Raw genomic sequence first — 25005 nt, forward strand, 5'->3', positions numbered from 1 at the left:
GCAGAATGAAAACAGAAAGTGTTTTTTAAAAAGGCTGAAGAAAGAGATTCACATATTCAAATAAGAAACTTGTCACCATCCATAAAACTAGACACACTATTCTCACACACACACACACACAGAGGTACCTGAATCAACATTTGTAAATGTATGTGGTGCTTCCAAAGGCTTTGCTTCAAATTGGACTGAAGAGTTAGTTAGTTCTGATTCTTGGTCTTTCTGCATTTTCAGTCCTTGATAAGATGTTTCATCACATATAGCATAAATGAACTTTTTTGTTTTCTTTTTCAAACTGGATATCAAACCTGCGTTCTTCAAAGCTACAGAAGTATGTTTGGTAGTGGCTGGCCAGCTGCCATTATCAACTGAACTTGTATGTAAAGAATCCTCTTTCTGTGAGCAAACAGTTTGTACTTCCGATCCACTTTTAGAGGCTTCTGGTTCTTTTTTAAAGTTTGCATCGGTCATATTGCTTGAGAAATCTGCTCTGAAAGTCTTTTCAGGTGATTCTCTTATCCTGAATACAGACTTCTTGATACCCTGAAGTGGAGAAGCTATTAGAGAAGAATCAGATAGTGCTTGCTTTCCCACAACAGTGGAATCTTCACGAGACTCAAGACACTGCCCTTCATCTCTCTTTTTTACCACTGTTTCCTCATTTAATATCTTCGCTGTTTTTGATATGCTTGCAATATGCAGCAAAGAATTTTCTAAAGTAATGAAGTTGGTACGTTCTTTCTCTGTACCTATGATGTCTTCTGAATTATTTTGGTCAGAAGAAGAAATATGCAGTAGGGATGTTTTCTCCATCTGGGTTCCATTTAGACCCGAGAGGGTTAGGTGAGACCATTCAGAGGCTGAAGATGGTACAATTTCCCTGGAGATTTTGTCAGTTCCATTCCCAGGGGGTTTCTGATTTATTACATTTGAATCTAATGGATCACTGTCATTTGGCTCCATTTCGGGTACAAACGAATGTTTATTTTCTGTCATTTGTATTTTAGCTTCTTCATATTCATCAGTTTTTGTTTCATTGAAAATATTTTTCCTAGTCTTGCCAGTTTTTATTTTTTGGAGATTTCTTGTTTTATATTTAGAAACACATACTGGAAAACTATCTTCTTCAGAGATATCTGCAACTGTTTCACATACTTCATCTTCTAGGACGTATGGCATTGACTTTTCAAAATGGTCTTTGCTGCTATTTACTTTACCAAATGAATCCTCTAACATTTTCTCCAATCCTGTTAAAATATAAAGCAGAAGCATTATTAATAACATTTTATAACACAATCATATAATTTATACTATTCTCAAACCTTTTTCATAGAAATAGTATACACTGAATAACACATAATTTAGCATTTAAAGGGTTGTCCTGAGTACTAGGTATTTTTTGGGTAGGGAGGCACCAACCTTGCCCTGTTCTTCTGGTCAAGACTGATTCCAGTGTATTCAAAGCCTTTTATTCATACTCAATCCCTAATAACCTTTCTTTACCAGCTCTACACAACTGAAACTCACTCAATTTTACTATATATACACAATTTAATATTCTAAGATTTATCAAACTAGAAGTTCCAAATTTTGTGGCCCTACAACCGGCAATAAAGTCTCATTTTATACATACATACACACACACACAGATATACAATCCTATACATTTATACAGATATACACAAATACTAAGAATATGCAATATTCCAATGACCTGATTAGGTAACTTTAGGTATATCTGCAACCATACTTACTTTCTAATTAGAAAATAAGGTTTTCACATTTAGTTAATCATTAAGTCTTAATCTGCATCTCTGTGAGTTTTGAGTTATGGGTTTTCTTTTGTTTTTGTGTCACAACAGCATCTTTGAATAGTATTGTCCTAGTATGATGTTTAAACATTTTCATCTAAATCAAGTTAGTTTCTATTCTCAATACCTTCAGTAATCATGAAAGGAGAAGCAATGTGTTTTCTTTTCAAGAAAATAGGAGCAATATTTCAATGATGTCAGTTGAAAACAGTAGTTCAATTAAACAGAAGGACCTACCATGAGTTTTAGCTTCTGTTTGATTTTTGTTTTCACTGTCTGGCCCAGAAGGGATAAACGTAATATTTTTCTTCAGACTTTCATCATGGTTAGAAGAATAGCTTTTCGAAATCTGCAAAAGTTATGTTTTTAAATCACTAGTATAAAAACTCTCACTATGCATATAGTATGTTCAACTTATTCTTAAACAGAGAGACAGCAAAGTTTCAAAGTAAGTCAAAGAAAATCACATATAGAAACAGGTTTAGAGACTTCCTCAAAGGCTTAGATAAATCATAAATTAGAGAACGAAAAATGGAAGATAAATAATTTTTCAAGGCATTCTGAAATTATATGCAATTGCAACAGCATAATCAATTTGTCATATTTACTTACAGCAGTACTATCATTAGGAAATACAGTTGCAGATGCTTCTTCATCTCTGACTGTAAGAAAAAAAGTTCAATTTACCTATACTGTATCATATGTCGTACATTAAAGTTCATGTAAAACTTATGTATTTTTTGGTCAGACATCAAAAGAAACATGCACTATTGGATTAAATGACACATTTGAAACAAAATTAATTGATCGAAGTATAGTAATTATAGAAAGGTCAATCAACACAGTGGGTAAGCTGTGCTCACAATTCCTTAGTACCACTGATAAAGTGGTAAGAAACTATGGTTTGCTGATCCTGACTTGAAGGTAATAGTGTCCACAAGGTAATACTTGAAGGTAATACGGTCCACAAAGGCTTGGAAAATCAGATGAAGCTGTGAGGTCATGACTTAAAAGCAAAAGCTTGTAGACTTTAGTATTTTTTCAGATAACAATATAGTTGAAAGGCATATCATACGTTAAACACTTCTAACTTTCCAACATGCTTTACCTATATTATTTCATCTCAGCAAGAAAAGAAGAAAATTAAATGCCCAGCTAAAGAGGAATCAACATGGAATGTATTTTTCCTAGAATAAAAAAAAAAATCCTGGTTTGTGTATAAATTAATTTGATTCCTCTAAAATATCATTTAATGCACTTGAGATTTATTTCAATCTACCCTAAACACAATAAAATTATTCTGAACTACCAACACACCTATCAAAAACAGTATTATCTAATCTGATTACTATCTAATCATCTTTTCATATTTTTCTTTGGACAGAAGCATTACAGATGATAATTTATCAACATCATCTTATATAATACATATTTGCTAGTATTACCTATGAGCACAGTAGAACTAAGTGTTGGTGGTGTGGCCAAAGAACTTGACCAAGACATATCAGGATCCACCTCGGCTCCTAAACTTTCGGAAATACGTTTTGGTGTCTGACCCTGAAAATAAAGAAAATAGTTTATTTCACAGAAGTGCACTGCTAATTAAGAATATTTTTTCATTCACTTATTTTTTTCATTTTTCGTTTACTGAATGCCTATGTGAATCAATCTCAAGTACAGACCTGTAAATCTGAGGGCAAACTTATGACACTGCTCTCAAATTCTCAATTACTACATAGTAAAAATAAACTAGGCAGAATATTTACCTTCATGAGCTTTGGTGTATGAAATAAACTTCCACATATCACTGGGGATAAAACAAGGGACAAAATTACTAAGCTTTATTTTTATTAAAATTTAGAGTATTTGAAAAATAAAAAGCCTTGTTTTTAATCATACCTGACTTTTCTCTTTGTGGTGTTACATGTGTACATCGTAGAATAATAGGACTAAAACAAAACAAAACAAATCCCTCAGATTATTTCAAAAGAGAACAAAAATAGCAAAAAGAAACAAAATACTAATCGTATTTTAAAAAAGGACTCTCAGTCATATCAATTATTAGAATTATACTAGTTTGTAATATTTTTAGATTACTTTTTAAAAAGTAAATATCTCATGAAGAATTAAGTAACCACTAACTTATGTTTAAAATCCCCATTGAAAGTAATGTATAAAGTACTCACAAATTTTAGATGTTAGGAATTGTATATTTTGAATTTAAAAATTATATAAAGTGACTCTATAACAGCATCATATTCTCTCCAAAGATTCAAAGTACATAAATTATTTTAAACAGGATATTTCAAAGGCATTGCTTTTCATCAATAATATTTTTGTTACTTAAAAATTCCATGGATACACAGGAAAATAGTGAATTCAATGTTATAAGAAAAACAAAGTAAATGTTTGTAATGTAAAAATTATTGTATTGAAGGACTCAATCTAAAAGGAAATTATTTTAAAATAGAAGATCCTCTACCAGGCTCTACAGCAAAATATTACCATGAAAATTAGATGCATCTGTATATAACAAACATCACATGTAGGAAAACGTTTCATTTAAATATTTTAATATAATGACTTCATCATACCTTTCACTAAGAGAAGAATTTGGAGGTGGGCTGGTAACATCATTTACTTGATTCATTTTCACCTTCATCGTGCAACAACTTTTATGTTTACCACTAGCAATGTCCTTTCCTGAAACAGTGCAATAATTCAGTGAGGATGTGTATGTTGTAGATTGTGAATTTTTATTCTCTGGAAGTATTTAAAAACAGAAAGCCTCATCTACATTGGGAAGGAGAATACATGGGGAATTCAGTCTGAACTGGTTTCTCAGTTTGCTCACTCCTCTCAAAAAGGGATGTCTCAAAGGATGTCTGCCCCCATTCAACAACCATGTGACGCATACAACAAGCCCAAGACAGTTTGAGTAATACAATTCAAGACAGAGCTTTAACCACAGGGAGTTCATAGTATAGTAGGGAAAACTGTTTGAAATGTACACAAGTGGAATACAAAATAAATGTGGCATGACTTGTCATTCAGTTACACACAGTACTATGGTATCTTGACAGGTGAGAGTAAAGGAAAAGACATTTACTGAAAACATACCAAAGTACAAAGCCTGACCATATGACTCTTCTGCTGAAAACCTCTCAAGATCTTGTTTTCAAGATTGAGTTCAAACGCCATAACAAAACTCCCTAGTAACAAGGCCTTTCACAATCTGATTTAATTTTTACAATGACATTCTTTCACAACCTAATTTTAGCCATGTCCATCCATGTGCATATTCTGCAAGGATGTTCTCTTTCACTCTAGGCCTTTGTACAAACTGTTTCTTTCTACCTCTTTTTATTTCTCTTGACCTAGATTCTCTTTCAGGTTTCCATTTTGAAAGTTCCTCCTCCAGAAATCTTTACTGGTCCCTAAGGTGAGACTGACCGCCCCTCTGATGTGTTCCCCACAGAGTAGTTTATCGTACACTGTTCCTGTTTCCCCTATTAGACTGTGTGCTCCTTGAAGTAGAGGACTTGTTTTACTTATCACTGTATCCTTAGAAACTACAATAATGCCTGATACATTATAGACACTCCACAAATACTGGCTGAATGAATTAGCAATGATAAGAAAAGTGGGTTGTAGAGAGTGACACATAATACTTGTGTCTGTTCCTACTGAACACATCTACTTTCTAAGACAATAATGTTTCTAAAGCTATATGTGGCTCTATCAAATCCAATTTATAGTTTTTCAATATTCCTATTTTCTGTATCACAAATTTGGCACTTGAGGCGCTTACTATTACTCTTTAAAAATTGCTTTTAAAAGTAATTGCTTTATAGCAAGAAACTAACACAACACTGTAAAGCAACTATACTCAATAAAAATTAATAATAAAAAACAAAAATAATCGCTTTAATTGTTCCTATAATCTCTAACTTAGAGAAGTTTTGGGGAAAATAAGCTGCATTAGTGTTACTGAAACAAAGAAAAGACCAAGCTGAAAACTATTTGTAGCAGCCTACCCAAACACTGTGTTATATTCTCCTTTCTCAAGAAACAGGCAATACACATAAGCCAAATGTACGTGTAAATTGCAAACCCTTCTTCAACAAGATATCCAATCTCCTTCTCTAAGAGACTTTTAGTTAAAGATACTGAAAAGTAACTAAACCTATTTTGAAATTTCACCTTTTCCCCTTTCTTTGTTTTAAGAAAGATTAAGGATCTTTCTTAAAATAAAGTCCTAATCAGAACAAACAAAAACATGGACTTAAAAAAGAAGGCAAACAATGAGATACCACTACACACCCGTTAGAATGGTGTATTTAGATTAGAACCTAAAATACAGACAACACCAAATGCTGATGAGGATGTGGAGTGAGAGAAGCTCTCATTCACTGTGGATGGGAATGCAAGATGGTGTGGCCACTTTGGAGGACAGTTTGCAGTTCTTACAAAACTAAACATACTTCTAGGATGAGATCCAGCAATTGTACTCCTAGCTGTTTACCCAAATGAATTGAAAACTCAGGTCCACACAAAATCCTGCACATGAATGTTTATAGCAGCTTTATTCATCATTGCTGAAACTTGGAAGCAACCAAGGTGTCCTTCAATAGGTAAATGGATAAACAAACTGGTACATCCACATAAAAGAGCATTATTCAATGATAAAAAGAAATGAGCTATCAAGCCACGAAAAGACATGGAGGAGCCTTACATTGCTAAGTGAAGGAAGCAACTATATGACATTCTGGAAAAGACAAAACTATAGACAGTAAAAAGATCAGTGGTTGCCAGGGGTTTAGGGGGAAGGAAGGAAGGGTGAATAGGTGGAGCACAGGGGATTTTCAGGGCAGTGAAACTATTCTGTATGATGCTGTAATGGTGGGTACATGACACTGCACGTTTGCCAAAATCCACAGAACTGTACAAAGAATGAACCCTAGTGTAAACACAGGACGTTAGTTAATAATAAAGTATTGATATTGGCTCAGCAATAAAAAGAAGTGCAAAAGAATAGAAACTGTAAGAAATGAAAAGTAAATAAATAAATGAACCAGGCAAAATGAAGTTCATACCCCAATAAATATTTCCCAAATAACTTGAGGAGCTCATAAATAAGACGAACGATGGTTAAGATAAACTCATGGAATCTTATGCAAGAGGAAAGACTGCTGAGAAGAAACAGCACACTGCCTCATGGAATTTAATGGATAATTTAAAAATAATATATTAGATGTTAGAACTGAACTAAGTACGTTTAAAAACAGTTTAAGTCCTACTCTTACATTTCAATACTCAATTTAAAGTAAACTTAAAAGCAAAAGGTCTCAAAAGGTCTCAAGTCAACAGAATTATTTATGCAACCTTAAAAAAGCTAAGTCCTCTGCCGTGAGTCCACAGTGACCTTATTAATTCATTCCTATCCTTCCTTGGTTATAGAAAGACCAATCCCAGCAGGTTACAATTAGACAATAAACCGCCAACTCTAGGTATGTCTTTCAAGATTCAGTAGATTCAGTATAAACTGGTTTACAGAGCTTTTCCTGACCAACTAAGACAGATGGCTGTTACCTTTACTATATCTATAACATCATACTTTATACATGCTCCTATTATAACATATACCAACCAGTATATTTATATATTTTCTCCCCTACATGACTGAGTTCCAGAAGTCAAAAGCCATCTTATTCATGTTTGTATCCTTAATGCCAAGCAAGCTGCCAGGCAAAAAGCAAGCATGGAATATTTGTTGAATGGATGATTCCCTTTTCTGTGTCCTCTTCTACGTTTCATTTGTTAAATATTCCCTAAGGTTCTATCCTAGGCCTCATCATAATCAATTTTCTCACCATATCTGATGACTTCCTCACTTTCCAAACAGATAGTTGATTCCTATAGCTTTCTCTCCCACCTGTATTCTTTCTTTAGTTTCAGTCTTGTATTCCCAAAAGCTCTCAGGACATCTCCACCTTCACATCCCAATACTTTCTCAAACTGCAATCCAAACCTCAACCTACTTTTTTTTCATCCTTTCAAACCTTTTCCCTCTCAAACCTGCTTTTCCCCCAGTGCTTACAATTTCTACAAATGCCACCACTACATTCTTAGTCCTGCCCTACACCTGTGATTTGATCCTTTCTTTTGAATTTTCCATATCTAGGCTATTGCAGGGTCCTGTAGTTTCTGCCTCCTATATCCACTTTCACTACCATTACTCTAATTCAGGTACCTGCTCCCATCACCTGGACCACTATGTGTCTCCTAATTGATCTCCCTGCCTGCAGTCTTCTCTTCCTATAAGAATCACCCAATTAGTTTAAAATGTACATTCATGACCACCATTCCCAGAGATTCTAATTTAATAGATTCAGAAAAGTGCCTGGAATCTTCCTTTTCAATCAGCACTTCAGGAGAGTCTAATGGTCCATGCCTCACGTTTTGAAAAACACATCTCCAAAGACTGCTGCCAGATTTTTAGGCTTTCTAAGCAAAATAAACATTAATTTATTCTACAAATACTTACTGAATACTCACTACGTATGCCATTAGGTATCCAATAATGTTTAAGAAAATCTTTGCTCATTACCTACATCCCCTTTTATATGTGCATTTTCTAATACCATGAGTTTCCTATTTCATAGCACTAATCAGAGGATAATCGCTTATGTTAAGTCTCCTTCACTGGAAGCTAAAGGAGTGCAAGAGGCAATACTTCCCAGAAGCAGAGAAATAAGTCAAGATCTGAAAGATGAGTGTCAGTTAGCTAGACAAAGCATAAGAAGTAAGTAAGAACTGGGCAGAGGTAACAGTGTAAAGAGCCACAGAGCATGGTGGTTTCAGAAAGAAATTCAGTACAAATGAATGGAAAATTGAGGGTGGGTGGGAGGGGAATTATGGCAGGATGAGGCAAGAGTTAATGAGAGAACAGATTATAAAGGACCTTGTAAATCACATTAAGGAGTCTGGATTTTATCATGAGGGCAAAGGGAGGTAATCAAAGGTTTGAAGCAGGAAGTAGCATGATTAAATTTGCATGTGACTTCTCTGCTCAACAACCTATCAAATAAATTCAATTTCTTTAGCCTGGCATTCAATGTCTGCCTCTAATCTGCTTTTTTTAGCCTTGGGCTGTTTATTGGTCCCTTTCAAACACGCAACACTCCAAACAGTCTGAATTCCTTGCTATTAACTTCACAAACTACATATTCTTCCTCATGTTTTTCCCTCTGCCTAGAACACGCTCACTCTACTCCATCTTCAAATTTCTGAATCTCATCTATTCTTCAAGGTTTAATTCAACTGAATATTCCCTAATTGCCCTCAGTATTATTTATGCTTTCTTTCTTCTTAACTCTCATTATACTTTTTGTTCTTTTGGCATGTACCACATTCAACCCTAAACTGTACTTAATCTGTGTACTGTTAATTCCTCTTACTAGAGAGTAATACTCCAAAGAAAGGAAGAGTATGTTACTTAAATCAAGCAGGTAATAAATATTTAAATGAATATATCATCTTATTACATGATAAGTTGCAAACATCTGGCACACAGGCCTGAGAAAGTGCTACCGAATCAAAAGACACTTATAGCAACTGTTAAAAAGAATCTGTCCTCTGTGATAGCCTGCAGAAATACAGTTTAGTTTAACATCAAAACAAGCCCTAGGTTTTTTTGTATAGGAATGACATAATTTAGCAAATCTCAGTGGGCAGGATATATTAATCAAAGGAAGGAGGAAAAGAAACATTTATCAAGGACCTACATTATTTTATTTAATCCAAACCTTGGTAGTATTTTCACATTTCCACTTTTCAGGTGGGGAAAGTGTGGCCAGAGGTTGAGCTGACCAACATGACATAGGTAACAACAGAGCTGGGATTTTTAACAGTAATTTGTCTGAATTACTAGTTCATGTTTTTTCTAGTCAACCACATCATATTACTTACCTGAATCTAATCTGAATTTATCTAATGCATTTAAAGGAGATTGGTACAGTGGCAGAGTTAGACCTCGCTCTTTGAATATTATTGGAGTTGAAGCCAACTGATGATAAGGTTTCCTCTGTGGTGTTTTAAATGGGTTTGTTTCATAACTGCTGATTTTATATTCTGATTCTTCCAAAGGTTCAGAATTATAGGGTGGAGCTTCTGAAGAAAGTTCTTCAAACCAATTAAGGCTTATTGGTCCTAAATCTGTAAGAAAAATTAAAATCCCACCTGGGTTTTAATCAGTGACACAATAAAATCCATGAGCCAGTAAAGATTACAATTGCTTGAGATTTTGACTGTGGATTACTTTTAAGGAATACTAATTAAACAGGATCATTAATCTGTTCTCTTATCAATCTGTAGTAAGGTATAACAAAAGTTTACAAAACTTACAAGGAGATTATTACCTATATTAGCTCTTCTAAAGTTTTCTTTCATATTCACGACTCAGAAACAAAAATCATCCATAGTAAGAACGCATTCCACAGATACAATTAAAGTAATTATCAATACTACATAAGTGGCTGTGATAAATCTATAGGTACAAGAGACATGCAGACTCACAAATTGAATGGAATAGATTCTCTGTTAAAGAGAAAGACAAAATTTCTCCTGTGATCTATCCTTAAAGTAGTGGTTCTCTAAGTGTGGTCTGTGGACCACTTGAGGCGAAGGTCACTAAGACCATTTCAAGAGGTCCATAAGGTCAAAACTATTTTCATAATAGTATTAGCCATCATTTGCCTTTTTCCCAACATTGACATTTACACCACTGGTGGGTAAAACTGATGACAGCTTTGCCTGAGTCAAGGCAGTGGCCACAAACTGCACTAGGAGTCACTGTATTCTTCGTCACCATGCACTTGTAAAAACACAAAAACAAAAACAAAAAAGCGGGACTTCCCTGGCGGTCCAGTGGTTAAAACTCCATGCTCCTAATGCGGGGGCACGGGTTCCATTCCTGGTCGGGGAACTAAGATCCCACATGCCGCGTGGTGCGGCCAAAGAAACAAAAAGCAAGTTTAACTTAAAGTGTCCTTAACTAGGCAGCAAAAGTTAGTTTTATTAAAGCCTAACCCTTGGGCACATGTTTTTAATATTCTCCGTGACAAAAATGGAAGCATTCATGAAGCATTTCTGCATATTTAAGCACAAGAGTTGTTCAGAAAAAGCACTCCTGATGAGTTGTGAGCTGAATTAGCACTTTTCATGGAAAGCCATTTTCACAAGAAAGAACGACTAAGTTATTCTGAGTTGGGTGATTTGGTAGACATTTTCTCGAAAATGAATGAAGTGGGCCTGTTACTGCAGGGAAAACAACAGTTTGTTGCCAATGGTAATATGTGAGCTTTCAAATGAGAATTAGAATTTTGTTAAAAACTCTATCAGCCTCTGTGAGCTTGATGTCTTCCCAATCTTAAAAGACTTTTCTGATGAGATCAGTGAGGTAACCAATGTGATTTTTATTTATTTTATTTTATTTATTTATCTTTTGGCTGCATTGGGTCTTCATTGCCGCGCGTTGGGCTTTCTCTAGTTGCGGCGAGCAGGGGCTACTCTTCGTTGCGGTGCAAGGGCTTCTCATTGCGGTGGCTTCTCTTGTTGCGGAACCCGGGCTCTAGGTGCATGGGCTTCAGTAGTTGAGGCTCATTCGCTCAGTAGTTGTGGGGTCGTGGGCTCTAGAGCACAGGCTCGGTAGTGTGACACACGGGCTTAGTTACTCTGCAGCATGTGGGATCTTCCGGGACCAGGGCTCAAACCCGTGTCCCCTGCATTGCCAGAAGGATTCTTAACCACTGCATCACCAGGGAAGCCCTCCAATGTGATTTTTTAATAATGTCTAATGCAATGTGTCAATATATGGAATATCATTAATATTTTTCAAATAATCCACGCATGATGTTACAACATGGATAAAAGATTTATTCAAGGTACAAGAAAGACTAATTGAATTTAATGTAAGAAGAGTATGAAAAATTCATTACATGGTTTCGGATTCCACATTGCAACTTTTAAGAAACTACCACTTGTCTTAAGTTTTCGAGTAGTACCAAAGAAAAATAGCCACAGTTAAGTGAAGACTACTAAAATACTTCTTTTTCTAATTACATTGCTGTGTGAGGTTGGGTTTTCTTCATGTACTTCTATCAAAACAACATATTGTAACAGATTAAATGCAGAAATGAGTATGAGAATCCAGCTATCTTCTATTGAGCCAGATAGTAAAGAGAACTGCAAAATTTTAAAATAATGTCACTCTTCTCACATTTTTCTTGTAAAATAGTTATTTTTCATAAACATGTTATTCATGTTAATATGCAATAGGTTTATTTTTATTAATTAATATTTTTTTAAGTTCTTAGTTTTAATCTCTAATGTGGTAACCTACATAAACAAAGGCTCTTGGTCCTCAATCATTTTAAGAGTGTAAGGAGAACTGAGACCAAAAAGTTTGACAACTTCTGCTATAACGTTACCAGTGCTTCTGATTTGCTAGAAGTTCTCTGCTTTAAAAACAATTCTGCTAATCAAGGGGTCAGTCTCCTCTTTATCCACTACAGGTTCTATATTTATCATTTGTTTAACCGTAAATGATTATTTTCCTGATTTATGACTCTATAAAGCACAGTTTATAGTGTAAACAAAAACATGAAGTACTGAATTTTTTTCAGCAAGCATGCATAATTACACATTTTTCTGAAAACATTTTTCTCAATGTAAACGATCAATTTATATAAAATCTGTCAATACCTGCTTTGTTGCATCGCGTCTTAAAAATTTCAAAAAACGTTGGCCTCTCTTTGCATCCAATCGGCATTTTTATCTACAATATTATTCCAACGTTTGGTAACGGAGTCTGCAAAAGAGAACACCAAAATACACTTCACAGGGATGCAGTCTTTCTTAAGTGACTCTGAGGTAAAAGCGGAAGCGGCTAAACCTGCCTAAAGTTACAATGCTTATTTACCTCGGTCCCACTCGGGAAAAGAATCGAACTCACAGCGATGAAAAGAGCATTGTATATCTGTGCCGTCCAATAGAGTAGCCATTGGCCACATTCAGCATTTGAAATGTGGCAAGTCTGACTCAAGAACAGAATTTTTAATATTATTTACTCTTTATTAAATTAACTAGTCACGTGTGGCTAGTGGCTGCGCAGTTAGCGAGGGCTATTAGATCAACACCGTTTGACAATTCCCAATCAGTAAATCTTCGTTAACACACCAGTTACCCGGGGACTAAGTGAGGCAGATACAGTGGGCCACAGGCCCTAGGACATTTTCCAAGATAGCAATATTCCGTGAAAGTAACTTCATCGTGATTCCAATTAAGGAAACTTCAGCTTGAGACGTCTGGGACAAGCGGCGTCCAAAGCTGGGCAATGGAGTCCCGGGGAAGGGGCGCCCTCGAGCCCCGAGGAGCGGGTCCCTTCTCCCCGTCGGTGCAGGGTGGGCAGGGACCAGTGAGGGCCCGAGGCCCGGCTCCCACCCGGGCACCGGAGGCACTCCCCGCCGCCCGTCTCCACCCCTGCGAATACTAACCGCCTTCAGAGGTGCAGCTGTTTTTGTCCAGAGTAGGCTGACAAAACGTGCGCCGGCACTCACATCAGAAATCTGACCCCGCAGGCTCCGTTTCGCCACGACCCACCGACCCAGACAACACACACGGCGCGGAGCCGTAACAGTCCCACCTCCGCCCAGCGGTTTCAGACTCTCACTCCAAAAGCCCGCTCACGGGATACGTCACGCGATGACGCCATGACGCTGCACGCAGCGCGCGCGCGCCACCCGGAAGTCAGACTCGGGCCGCGTCTCCGCCGCCTCTAGTTGTGGCCGAAGCGAATACTTGTTTGGCTGCCTGACAGTCACTTCCGAGCCGCTAAAGAGGGAGCTGAGGTGTCCGTTCTCTTCTCCTAAGCCTTCAGACTACTAGGCCGCGCTGCTTGGAGGCACCACGCCCTATGTATACTCGCCGCCTCCTCCCCCTTCGCTCCATGTCACGTTTGGGTGGTCCCCCTCGAATGCGGCCTGGGGTCTGTGAAAAGTCCCTGTTTGGTCCTAAAAGCGGGCGTCCCCCAAAGTGGGCAGACGTTAGAAAACCCCAGAATGGTCCGTGGCTGTGGATAACTCCCTTCCCGGCTGAGTGCGCCCTAAGGAGTGGAAGAGGCCGAGATCTGAAGCCAGAGGACGTTGGGTCTAGTCCGCGTGTTGCTCTTAGGCAGCAGTATTTCAAAACCTCTGAGCCTGTTTCCCTGCTTGAAAAATTGTGAAACCCACCTCAGGCCTCCTGCAGTGTTAGGCACTTCCCTCTGCAGGCTTCCGTAGTATCCCTGACATTCCTAGGGTACCAAACAACTGTTTTGTGCCTAACTTCCCCTCCAAACTGCCCTGAAAGACAGCAGTCTCATCATTCACGGGGTCTGTGATATGCCTAGCACAAGGCTTTATTCAGGTTTATTGTAGTACCTAGGAAGCCTTCAGCTGGATTCTGGAGGTGAGAGGGGCTCATGGACCTTGCTGCTTTCCGAAGGCTCTTGAGCAGTGAACAGTGGAAGCAACCGTGGATTTGAAAAAGAGTGGCCTCTACTTGGTACCTGAGGTGTCATTTTAGTTTGATCGTAATCCTTTGCTGTAGTAGGAAGCCTTACCAATACAGATAGATACCAAAGCTTATGATCATCTAGGCCTAAATAGCAAAGAAACATGGGCCTGGGATCCTTACCCAATAACAGCTAACACTTAATGAACATCTATGAGTTATTCTGCTTTATAAAGGATATCACGTTTAATCTTACAATAATCCTATAAATTGGTTAGTATTGTCAGATGGGGAATCTGAGTTATCTAGTTAAGTAAGTTGAGTGATAAACAAGGCCCAGGTTTCAGTTCAAATCTGTGTAACTTCAGATACTTAACTATCCTGTGATTGTCTGCATTTAACCTCTAAATCTGAACAATTTGCTGCTTTTCACCTTTTTTGGGGGGCGGGTCCACTAGAGTAGACTATTGAGAACTGTTGGTATGTCATACAACCCTCTGAAATATACTTTTTCACTATATACCCTGTTCCTCCCCCTCCCCCCCTCCCCACACTCTGCCCATAACTTTATGCTCCTTGCTCCTGTAGTACCAGGTTTTTTACGTTCTTTAGCTCTGCCATAATATACTTTCTTCCTTATACTCACTCTTATAGTGTGGCAGCTCAAATAATTTACTGCTCGTATTGGATGTACAGTATCTTTTAAAACAGGGTCTCTAAAATGGTAAGTCACTGTGGGAATAGTGAATTCATGAATTGCTAATTAAAACGTGTGTGAATAAGAAGGTAAATGAAAAACAGCTTTGAAAAAAGATTCAGGAGCAGTGAATTGAAGAGACAGAAAAAAGCAATTAGGGATGAGGTGGCAATTAGACCTCAGTAGGTAGGGAGATCCCCTTCCCTCCTGCAATTAGGGTAATAGGAAGCAGCACCCATCAGAATCAGAAATAAATGGAGAAGCTTGGGAAGAACCTGAACCAACCTGATCTGGAGAAAGAGGGAGCGGATGAAGGTGGAAGGCAAAACAAGGACACAAACAAACTGCCCCAGGATATTACGCTGCGCCTGGGCGCACTGCGGCCGGATGGAGCGCTTGGTCCGTGTGCCCTACAGCTTGTACCCGGGCTATGGGAACACGCTGTCTTTGGGCCAGCCTGGACTTTCTGAGCACAAACAGCCCGACTGGAGGCACAACAACGGTCCCCCCGCTTTCCTGGCCAGGCCGGGGCTGCTGGTGCCCTCCAACGCCTCCGACTACTGCGTGGACCCTTACAAGAGGGCCCAGCTTAAGGCCATTCTCTCCCAGATGAACCCCAGCCTGAGCCTGCGTCTGTGCAAGGCCGACACCAAGGAGGTGGGCGTGCAGGTGAACCCCCGGGTGGACAAGTCCGTGCAATGCTCACTGGGGCCTCGTACCTTGCACAGCCGCTCCCCCTGGGGCAGCACGGGGTACAAGGCGCCCCTGTCAGCCTGGGAAGTCTATTCGCCAGTGATGGGCCGCAGGGGCCTGGTGCGGCTGCAGAAGGATGGGGAAGACGAGGAGAGGAAGGCGCTTTCGGGTCCTCCCGAGGCCAGCCAGCCGCCGCCGCTGCCGCCACCAACACCAAGGTCGGAAGAGAACCAGCGGGAGGAACTCCGGCAACAGGAAGAGTTGGGGGAGGAAGATGCCTCAAGTCCTCGGGAAAGGAAGAGCAAGCAAGCTCAGGGAGACGCCAGCGAGCCGCTCCGGAAGCCCAACTTCCAGGTGAGCTTTCTTTTCCCTCACCTCAGCCCTCTCTTTCCTTTTTTTCCATTTCTGGTGCAACGAGAGCAGAATCTTCTCTGCAAACATATATTTTATATGTCTTATGTGTATGTGTGTGTGTTTAATTTTTTGGTAAAATGGGGTGCCAACTTTAAGCCTATGAAAGCCCAAAGTTTGGGAACCATAGCTATTGGAAATGAGACAAAGAAGGGTTTCAGGTTTGTGAAATCTGTGATCAGATCTTCATTTTGTGCAGGTGGTGCTAATGGCCTTGGGGAAAATAGATTGGAAAAGCGTGAGAGCAGCTAGAAGCATCCCAGAGTAATCAATCCTTGAGAGCTGAGTTCACGTAGTGACCTTGAGAACAGCTATGAATGAGATTAAGGAGGCTTCTTGTTGTTTCTTATACAAAGCCACAAGGATAGAAGGATCTGGCTTTTTATCCGCACCCCCCCTCCCCACCACCCCAAGATAGTAAAGGACTTTTCCTCCTTATTTGCAGTTTTTAGAACCAAAATATGGCTATTTTCACTGTAAAGATTGTAAGACCAGATGGGAGAGTGCTTATGTGTGGTGCATTTCTGGAACTAATAAGGTAAGTAAAAGTGAGTGGGACAAGGGAGAGCATGGGCGGGCACAGGTGCTGCATGGAGGAAGAACATGTTTCCTAATGGAGCATGACTAGAATGCTGTCTCGGTCATCTTGGCAGCGTCTGTGCCAGGCACATAACAGGTGTTCAGTAAATGTTTGGATTGAACTGAATTGGGCTGTCCACAAGAGCTCTTGAGCTCCTGAACCCTGGTGTTATATTTGGTTTGGTAGTTGCACCAGACAAAATGTCAGGTTATTTAAATGAACTCTTGCTCTTGTATACATTGGGACTTGCTATAATCTTTTTTTTTTTTTTTTTTGTATGCGGGCCTCTCACTGTTCTGACCTCTCCCGTTGTGGAGTACAGGCTCCGAACGCACAGGCTCAGGGGCCATGGTTCACGGGCCCAGCCACTCCGCGGCATGTGGGATCTTCCCGGACCGGGGCACGAACCCATGTCCCCTGCATCGGCAGGCAGACTCTCAACCACTGCGCCACCAGGGAAGCCCTATAATCATTTTTTAGTTGGTATATTGTAACAAGTTTGGGCCTTAGCTCTAGAAAATTTCCACTGTCTGTCCACAAGGTGGGGCAATGAGAGAAATAATTTATTGTAAAGTTAACCTTGAGAGACTTGGTTATTTAGACTCCCCGCCTTAATTTGAATTAGTTGTCAACATATTTAGGCTGGGAAAGATTCCACATTTTGCATTTCCAGATTTTCCTGAACCATCAGACTCTGGTCATTAAACGCTCTCAGTTTGAGAGCAGTAGGCTGGACTTGAGCAGCTTCTGTCTCCTTTCACTGGGCATGTGGCCTTTATTTCACAGCAGTCTGCATCTCGTGTCTCTCATTCACCTCTACAAGCATTTGAGTTTGAGGCCCCTGTGCTGTTGCATTTTAGATACTGCTTTTCCTTCTTAAGGACTGTAGAGGGAGAGGGTAAGGAGGCATGTTACCACCTGAATGAAAACTTGGTTGTTTTTTGTTGTTGTTGTTGTTGTTTTTTAACCCTAGCCATTTACTAGAACCTGGAGGCGAATAGATTTTTAAACTAAACTAAAATTACTTTCCTTCTCTTGCCAGAAAAGAAACAGTGGGTTTAATTCAAACACTGGTGACACTAGGAAAAAAAAGAACGAGACATAGAACTCATCCTGGAGAAATTTGATAGGAATGACGCAGACAAAATGAGATTTGGTGGTATATGCATTGGCACCCGTGGCATGGAAGTGGTACAGAAATGATATAGGAGGGGGACGATTAACCCTGTCAGAGGGAAGGCATCCTGATGTCCAAGCAGGATTTTAAAGGTTTATAAATAGGAGTTCACCAAGTGAGGAAGGGAGAGAAAGTGCACAAGAAAATGCACAAAGCCTGGAAAGCACGTGTGTTGGTGGGTAACTATAAGTAATTTAAATTTCAAATTGAGAAATACTGAAAAAAATGAAAAAGTAGGGGCAAATAGACCAGGACAGAAGGAGCAAGTCAAGGGTTCTGCCTGCACAATGAATAAAGTTACCATAGCTACTTCTCACTGAAGACTTTTACTGTGGTACTTTGTGTACATTATTGGGTAGTTGTCAGAATTATAGAAAAAGGAAGTGGTATTGTCTCAATTTTACAGGTAAGGAAAATGAGGTTCAAATAATAAGAAAAAGTGACTGATAGCACTAGAAGAGCTTAAGACTTCAGCATAGAGGTTGGGCAAAAGCAAGCTGCAAGGTGGAGGAATGGATTACTTAAATTAAGATCTGGGAGCCTAGAGTACCTATAAACTTGTATAAAAGACAAATTTCTCTTTAGGTTTATTTCAAACAACTCTGTTGCAAATGCCAAAAGAGTTTTAACCCTTATCGAGTAGAAGCAATCCAATGCCAGGTAAGCAAATAGAATATTTCCGTCGTATCTATAATGTTTTTATTCTTAAGCATGAAGCTTCTGTGGCAAAATGTTAGGATTTGATAGACTTAGATATCTGTACAGGAGTGTTAGGTTTTCTGTATGTTTGAATTTTTATAATATTTTAGAAAAAACATTAATTCTACGTTTTTTGGCGGGGGGAAGGGGAAGATTTACTCTTAAGTTGCCTTATGTGGTGTGTTTATGTATGTGGTGTGTTTTTCCTCAAACACCCTGTGTATAGTCTGCATGTAATAATTTAACAGGTAACCTTTATTAAGCTTTTACTATGTGCCAAACTTGAGGCCAAGTGCTTTTCATTATCTCCTGTAATCTAACCTTTGAGGTAGATGTTATTCCCATGATACAGACCAGAAAGCTAAAGTTCAATAAGAAAATAACTTGCCCAAGGTTGGACAGATAGTATTAGAGTTGTGATCAGATTCCATGGTGTCCCCAAGGTCTAGGATGTCACAGAATTCGATGAGCTCTTACATAAAACAGCTTGCAGGAGATATCTTTTGAAGCTTTTCAGAAAAGTGTGACATAGTTGATTTTCATAATCAAGAATTTTTTTTATCCTAAATCCTTCACTTACTTAACATTTTTATACTACTAAGAAATAAATAACTTAAAAAACTAGTCTAATCGTTTATAAATTATTTATCTTTAGATTTTCTAGTCTGACATTCTCATTTAGTCTGTTTACTATAATTACTTTGGATTTAAATATATTTTCTTACTATTATACTCCTTTTTCTTGTGTTCACTTGAATTGATTTTTTAAAACCTCCCCCATTATCTTGGCAGTTATTCATTCTTTAATGTTCTTCTTTAATGTTCATCATACAGCATGATTCTTTAACAACTTATGTAGACGTTGATAAGTCAATCTCACCTCTCCTTGACAATGCAGTGACCTTAGGTCACACTAATTCCTTATCACTTCATCCAAACTTCTTTGCTGCTATTGTTGTATGTTATTTTTAAACTTTAAAAGACATTATTTGTTATAATTAATTTAGCTTTAGCTACATATTTACCCTTTCTGCTGCTCTCAGGTCCTTTTTGTATCTGGGACCACTTTCCTTATACCTGAAGAACACATTTTAATATTTCCTGTAATGCAGATCTGAAGGTGACACATTTTATTTTGTCTAGATAGCTTTTCTAAAGGATATTTTTGCTGAATATAAAATTTTTAAGTTGGCAGTAGTTTCTTTCTGCCTCTTAAGGATCTGACCTTCATTGTTTCTGTAAAGTTGGCTATTGGTCTTATTGCAGCTCCTTTGAAGTAATATATCTCACTTTCTCACCTTCTTAAGTCTGTTTGCTTTTAAGATATTTCTCTCTGCTTTGGTTTTCTGCTTTGGTTTTCAACAGTTTTACAATTTATGCCCAATTGTAGTTTCTTTGTATTTATCCTGCTTACAATTCATAGTGTTTCTTGAATCTGTAGCTTGAAGACTTTTATCACTCTTGGAAAATTATCAACCATTATCTTTAAAATATTACTTCTACCTCCATTCTCTCTTTCTTCTAATTACTCATATTAGACCTTTCACCATATCCCTTATCTCTTTTATGCTCTTTTCTGTATTTCCTAAGCTTTTGTCTCTCTTTGCTTCCGTTTGGATAGCAACTACTAAACTATCTTCCATTTCTCTAATTTTTCCTTCTGCTCTTTCCAATCTGCTGTCAAACCTACCTATTCAGTTATAGATTTCAGTTACTGTGTTTTTCAGTACTAGAATTTTTATGTCTTTTTAAGTGACGTCCAGTTCTTTGTTGGAAATATCAGTCTCTTTGAACATATTAAGCATCATTTTCTTAAAATCCGTACCATAAAACTCCATTAATTTGATCCTCTATGGTTCTGTTGCTATCCTCTTCACGTTCCTTGGTTTTCGAGTATGTTGTTCTGTCTCCTTATATACCTGGTTACTTTTGAGTGCTATATATTGTATATGAAAAATTATAGTGATAATTTGAGGCCTAAGATAGTATTGTTTTTCACAGAAGACTTGTCTGCTTCTGTTGAGCAGATGGGGACACTAGCAATTTCAGATTACTATTTTCCAATCATAGGAGTTCACCAAGTTTTGAAACTGGGCTTCAGCAGTTGAAGGCTGGTCAATTTTGGGTTCATTCTTATTCTTAGGGTGTAGCCTTTCAGGGCCCTTCAGGGTCCCAGCACAAAACCTGAATTGTTTACCAGGTCTCTCCTACTTTGACATATTTAAGATTATCCCTCAGCCTCATCAACTTGTTAAACTCATTTTCAGCTTCCTGTTGTCTTTCACCTCTTACAGAATTACCTTTAGAGAGAAAATAGTCCCAAATGTCAGGCTCATCTCTATTTCTGGGCTTCCTCCTCTGATACTTTGGTATCTCTCCAGTGCCTTCAAGTAGTTCTTGTTTTTAATTATTATCTTCTCTGCTCAGCTTTTCTTGTTGTCCTAAGTAGGAGATTTGGTCAAAACTACCTAATCCACCATTACTAAAACCAGAAACCTACCTTTAGACTAAATCCTGATTTTTTTTTTAACTAAAAAAATTTGTTTTGAATTAAGCCTTTTCTTCCTTATAAAGGTGATATGAGGATTAAGTGAATTTATATAAAGTGCTTGGAGCAGTACCTAGAGTAAACAACATGTGAGTATTGCTATTAGAATTTTCTTAAGGATGCATACTCATCAACGGGAGAGTGGAAGATGTAAGTGCAGTACAACATTTGATAAATCATATCTGAGACACTCATTTGGAAAATAAAACTGCCTTTTTCACAATATAAAAGGTAAAGCTTTACTTATTCTTTTTGGCTATGAACATATGCAGAAAATTGAGCAGTGATTATAAATTTTCAAAGATTAGCAGGGTTGGGAAGGTGGACCAGGGTAGTATACCACTCTCCATGGGGTGTGTTTTTTATTTATCAGAAGACAGAATAGGATAATGGTTAAAAATTCCTCAAATTCCAGCAGAGATTAGGCATGACTGGAAGGAAAATATTTAGCTTCCTCTAGAACACCCCTCCCTCCAGTTGTGACAAGCAAAAATCTCTCCAGGTATTTCCAAATGTCTGCTGGTAGATAAAATACTACTGGTTGAGAATCACTGCTCTAGTATTTTTTAAATGTTCCAGTCTAGGTAATCAAATCACTTAATACCCACTGCTCACTACCACCTGGCTACAAATGTAGAAACCTGTATAATGAAGAGACTCTACAAAACTCTAACTTTTAAACCTTTTCTCTTGTATCTTCTGGACTGGCTCATCAATGTTCTCTTAAATATCGTCTGATCATTCATTTTGAAAAATGCATGACATTTAGTGGGCTGTGAGTGGTTTTGTACAACTTGGTCTTGGACTTCTCATAGGATTCAAAGGAGGAGAAAGATATCAGGGATAGGGCTGGTGGGGAAAAGTATTTTCATTTGAAGACTACATTTGAAGAACTAATTTGATCATTTAGTCCCCAAACTGTTGCTTCTTTTCAAAAGACCTGTTCAAAGTCTCGTTGTTCCTGTCTTCAAAAGAAAAGACACATCGATCTAAGGAGGCCTCATCGGCAGGAGCTGTGTGGCCGCTGCAAAGACAAGAGATTCTCCTGTGGCAATATTTACAGCTTTAAATGCATCATGTGACAGGCCGCATGCTTCATACGGGACACCTGAACTCTTCTTGTAATTTACCGTATAGTTCCTCTTTTGCACCTTGGCTCTGACCTGGTATTGGAAAATGGTTTAGGCTTTTGTACTTTTTGTAGGTGGTATGACAATTGTCGATGTGAATAGAATAAAATAAATGCATGTAAAATAGACCATGAAGACACATTAATTGGTGATCCGGGGTAAAAACATCACTAAAACATTGGGAGAATGGTAGATCCTATCACTAATATGAATGGAACAATGAAGAGGAACAACAGTCATTCATTTGACAAACTTGTACACTGGGTGTTCTAAGTGCTAGGAATATAGAGACAATCAGGAGCAAGGTCCTTGCCTTCAAGTGTACCTAATCATTATAGCAAATGCTTAAATAGTACTTAGTATATGTCGGGCATTGATGTTACTCATCACAGCACTCTTATTATACTCCTTTTTAACAGATGAGGAGAGAGAGCCACAGGGAGGTTACAGGGTAAAGCCAGAATTTGAACCTAGGTAGACTAGTCCATTCTCCACGGCTTTAGATTTACTTAGATTTTTTCTTAGATTCAGATGTGTTAAGTGCAATGAAGGAAACGGGGCTATAATAGAGTGACTCTTTTATAAAGAGTTGTTGAAAAGAGGTGACATGAGAATTGAGACCTGCCGGATGAGGGGGAGCTGGGAGAAAGGAAGCTGAATTTGATCCAACAGAACAGCAAGAGCAAAAACCCTGGGGGTGGGCTGGGACATGTACTTGGTATGTTTGAGGAACAAGAGCCCCTGAGGCTCAAGTCAGGCATAGGCTGGAGAAGGCAGGGCTCAGGTCAAGCGTATGGCAGCCCATGAAAGGGTTTAAACAAGGCACTGACAACAGATTCTTTCTATAAAAAACTTACTGCTATGAGAGAATACCAGGTAGAGTGGAAGGAGGGAGACCAATTAGGAGATTAATGAATGCACGAGCAAAATGATGGCTTGGAAAAGAGTGGGTGGCCATGGAGATAGAGAGAAATACATGAAATCCAGATAGTGTTTGAAAATGTAATGCACAGGGTTAGGAGTGGGTGATGGTGAAATAAATGATGACTTTTAGATTTCTTTGAGCTCTGGCTTGGGTGGAACTGAGGGGTATAACAGGAACATTCTGGACTCAAATTACCTAACTTCAAATCCTCGGTGTGATACTTAGGAGATGTATGATTGTGGGCAAGTTACTTATGCCCTCTCTCTCAATTACTCTTCTGTAAAATGGGGACAATAATAGGAACTGTCTCTTGGTGGTGGTGATGTGAGGACTAAAGCAGCTGTTACATGTTAAGCACTTAGGTTACTACCTGTAACAGGTATTCAGTAAACTTAGCTGTCCTTTTTTGGTGGGGCTATATAGTGAGATGGGAGAAGGCTTCTGTTTTCAACATTAACTTTGAAATATTTGAAACTCCATACAAATGGAGACGTCATGTAGGCTGTTGTTTATATGAATCTGGAATTTAGGAAGGAGGTAAGAGCTACAGAGAGAGAGATTTGGAGATTAAAAAATCTATAGTCACTACCAAATGTAAAATAGACAGCTAGTGGAAAGCAACTGCATAGCACAGGGAGATCAGCTCGGTGCTTTGTGACCATCTAGAGGAGTGGGATAGGGAGGGTGGGAGGGAGATGCAAGAGGGAGGAGATATGGGGATATATGTATACATATAGCTGATTCACTTCATTATACAGCAGAAACTAACACAACATTGTAAAGAAATCATACTCCAATAAAGATGTAAAAAAAAAAAAAATCCATAGTACTGGGAATTCCTTGGCGAACCAATGGTTAGGACTCTGCACTTCCACTGCAGTGGGCCTGGGTTCCATCCCTGGTTGCGGAACTAAGATCCCGCAAGCCGAGCAGGGTGGCCAAAAAAAAAAAGTGTGTGTGTGTGTGTGTGTGTGTATATATATATATATATATATAATTATAAAATTTAAAACTGTGAGCCCGGATGGTGTCACCTAGTAGGAGAGTACAGCACAGGGCCCTGGGGCACAGCAACATTTAGAACAACGATTCTAAAACTTTAATGTCCCAGGAATTACCTGGTGATCTTTTTTGCTTTTTTAATTAAATGAGTCATTTAATTAGATTTCAACTATTATTAATAACTCTTTATCCTGTGTTACCTACCATAAGTTGACTCTGTTTTTAGCTTAACTTATCTTTTCCTCCCTCTGGGTTTTAAGTTAGAACTTTTATGGTAATTATGGCACTGCCAGTTCTACTGACCTATGATGTGCTTTTCCCAAAGCCTCTGATATTCAGCTTGTATCCAGATTGCCATTTTTATTTTTATTTGTAATTTTAATTTTATATTGGAGTATAGTTGATTTACAGTGTTGTGTTAGTTTCAGATATACAGCAAAGTGATTCAGTTATACATATATCCATTCTTTTTCAGATTCTTTTTCCTTATAGGTTATTACAGAATATTGAGTAGAGCTCCCTGGGCTATACTGTAGATCCTTGTTTATTATTTTATATATAGTAGTGTGTATATGTTAATCCCAAATTCCTAATTTATCACTCCCCACCAGCTTTCCCCTTTGGTAACCATAGGTTTGTTTTTGAAGTCTGTGAATCTGTTTTTGTTTTGTAAATAAGTTCATTTGTATCATTTTTTTAATATTCTACGTATAAGTGATATCATATATTTGTCTTTCTCTGTCTGACTTACTTCACTTAGTATGATAATCTCCAGATCTATCC

The 25005-nt window shown here is 38.3% G+C and overlaps 2 protein-coding genes across 4 annotated transcripts in view; one reads left to right on the plus strand and one right to left on the minus strand.

Moving 5' to 3' along the window:
• The window catches only part of BRCA2 (BRCA2 DNA repair associated), a 54504-nt gene extending 40960 nt beyond the window's left edge, over positions 1-13544 (minus strand). For all 3 annotated transcript variants that reach the window (XM_067713461.1, XM_067713460.1, XM_067713459.1), the window contains exons 1-10: positions 13364-13544; positions 12573-12678; positions 9780-10025; positions 4403-4511; positions 3708-3757; positions 3575-3615; positions 3254-3365; positions 2421-2470; positions 2046-2157; positions 129-1244 (exon numbers count right to left, since the gene is read on the minus strand). In XM_067713461.1, the coding sequence (XP_067569562.1) occupies positions 129-1244; positions 2046-2157; positions 2421-2470; positions 3254-3365; positions 3575-3615; positions 3708-3757; positions 4403-4511; positions 9780-10025; positions 12573-12639 (1903 nt within the window). In that variant the 5' untranslated portion in view covers positions 12640-12678; positions 13364-13544. The remainder of the gene's footprint in view (positions 1-128; positions 1245-2045; positions 2158-2420; positions 2471-3253; positions 3366-3574; positions 3616-3707; positions 3758-4402; positions 4512-9779; positions 10026-12572; positions 12679-13363) is intronic.
• Positions 13545-13637: 93 nt separating this feature from the next.
• ZAR1L (zygote arrest 1 like) lies at positions 13638-22401 on the plus strand. The gene is made up of 4 exons (XM_067713466.1): positions 13638-16104; positions 16607-16699; positions 18504-18578; positions 22104-22401. The coding sequence occupies exons 1-4, from the start codon at positions 15367-15369 to the stop codon at positions 22245-22247; spliced, it is 1050 nt and encodes a 349-aa protein (XP_067569567.1). The 5' UTR covers positions 13638-15366; the 3' UTR covers positions 22248-22401.
• Positions 22402-25005: the final 2604 nt, after the last annotated feature.

This window comes from Pseudorca crassidens, chromosome 18 (genome assembly GCF_039906515.1).
Source record: "Pseudorca crassidens isolate mPseCra1 chromosome 18, mPseCra1.hap1, whole genome shotgun sequence".
Lineage (NCBI taxonomy): Eukaryota > Metazoa > Chordata > Mammalia > Artiodactyla > Delphinidae > Pseudorca > Pseudorca crassidens.

What these genes read in the sequence shown, in the direction of transcription:
- ZAR1L (XM_067713466.1), top strand. Translation starts at nt 15,367, where the DNA reads ATGAAGGTGGAAGGCAAAACAAGGACACAAACAAACTGCCCCAGGATA. An exon ending in TCCGGAAGCCCAACTTCCAG is followed by an intron (nt 16,105 to 16,606) that starts GTGAGCTTTCTT and finishes CCTTATTTGCAG; the next exon opens with TTTTTAGAACCAAAATATGG. An exon ending in GCATTTCTGGAACTAATAAG is followed by an intron (nt 16,700 to 18,503) that starts GTAAGTAAAAGT and finishes ATTTCTCTTTAG; the next exon opens with GTTTATTTCAAACAACTCTG.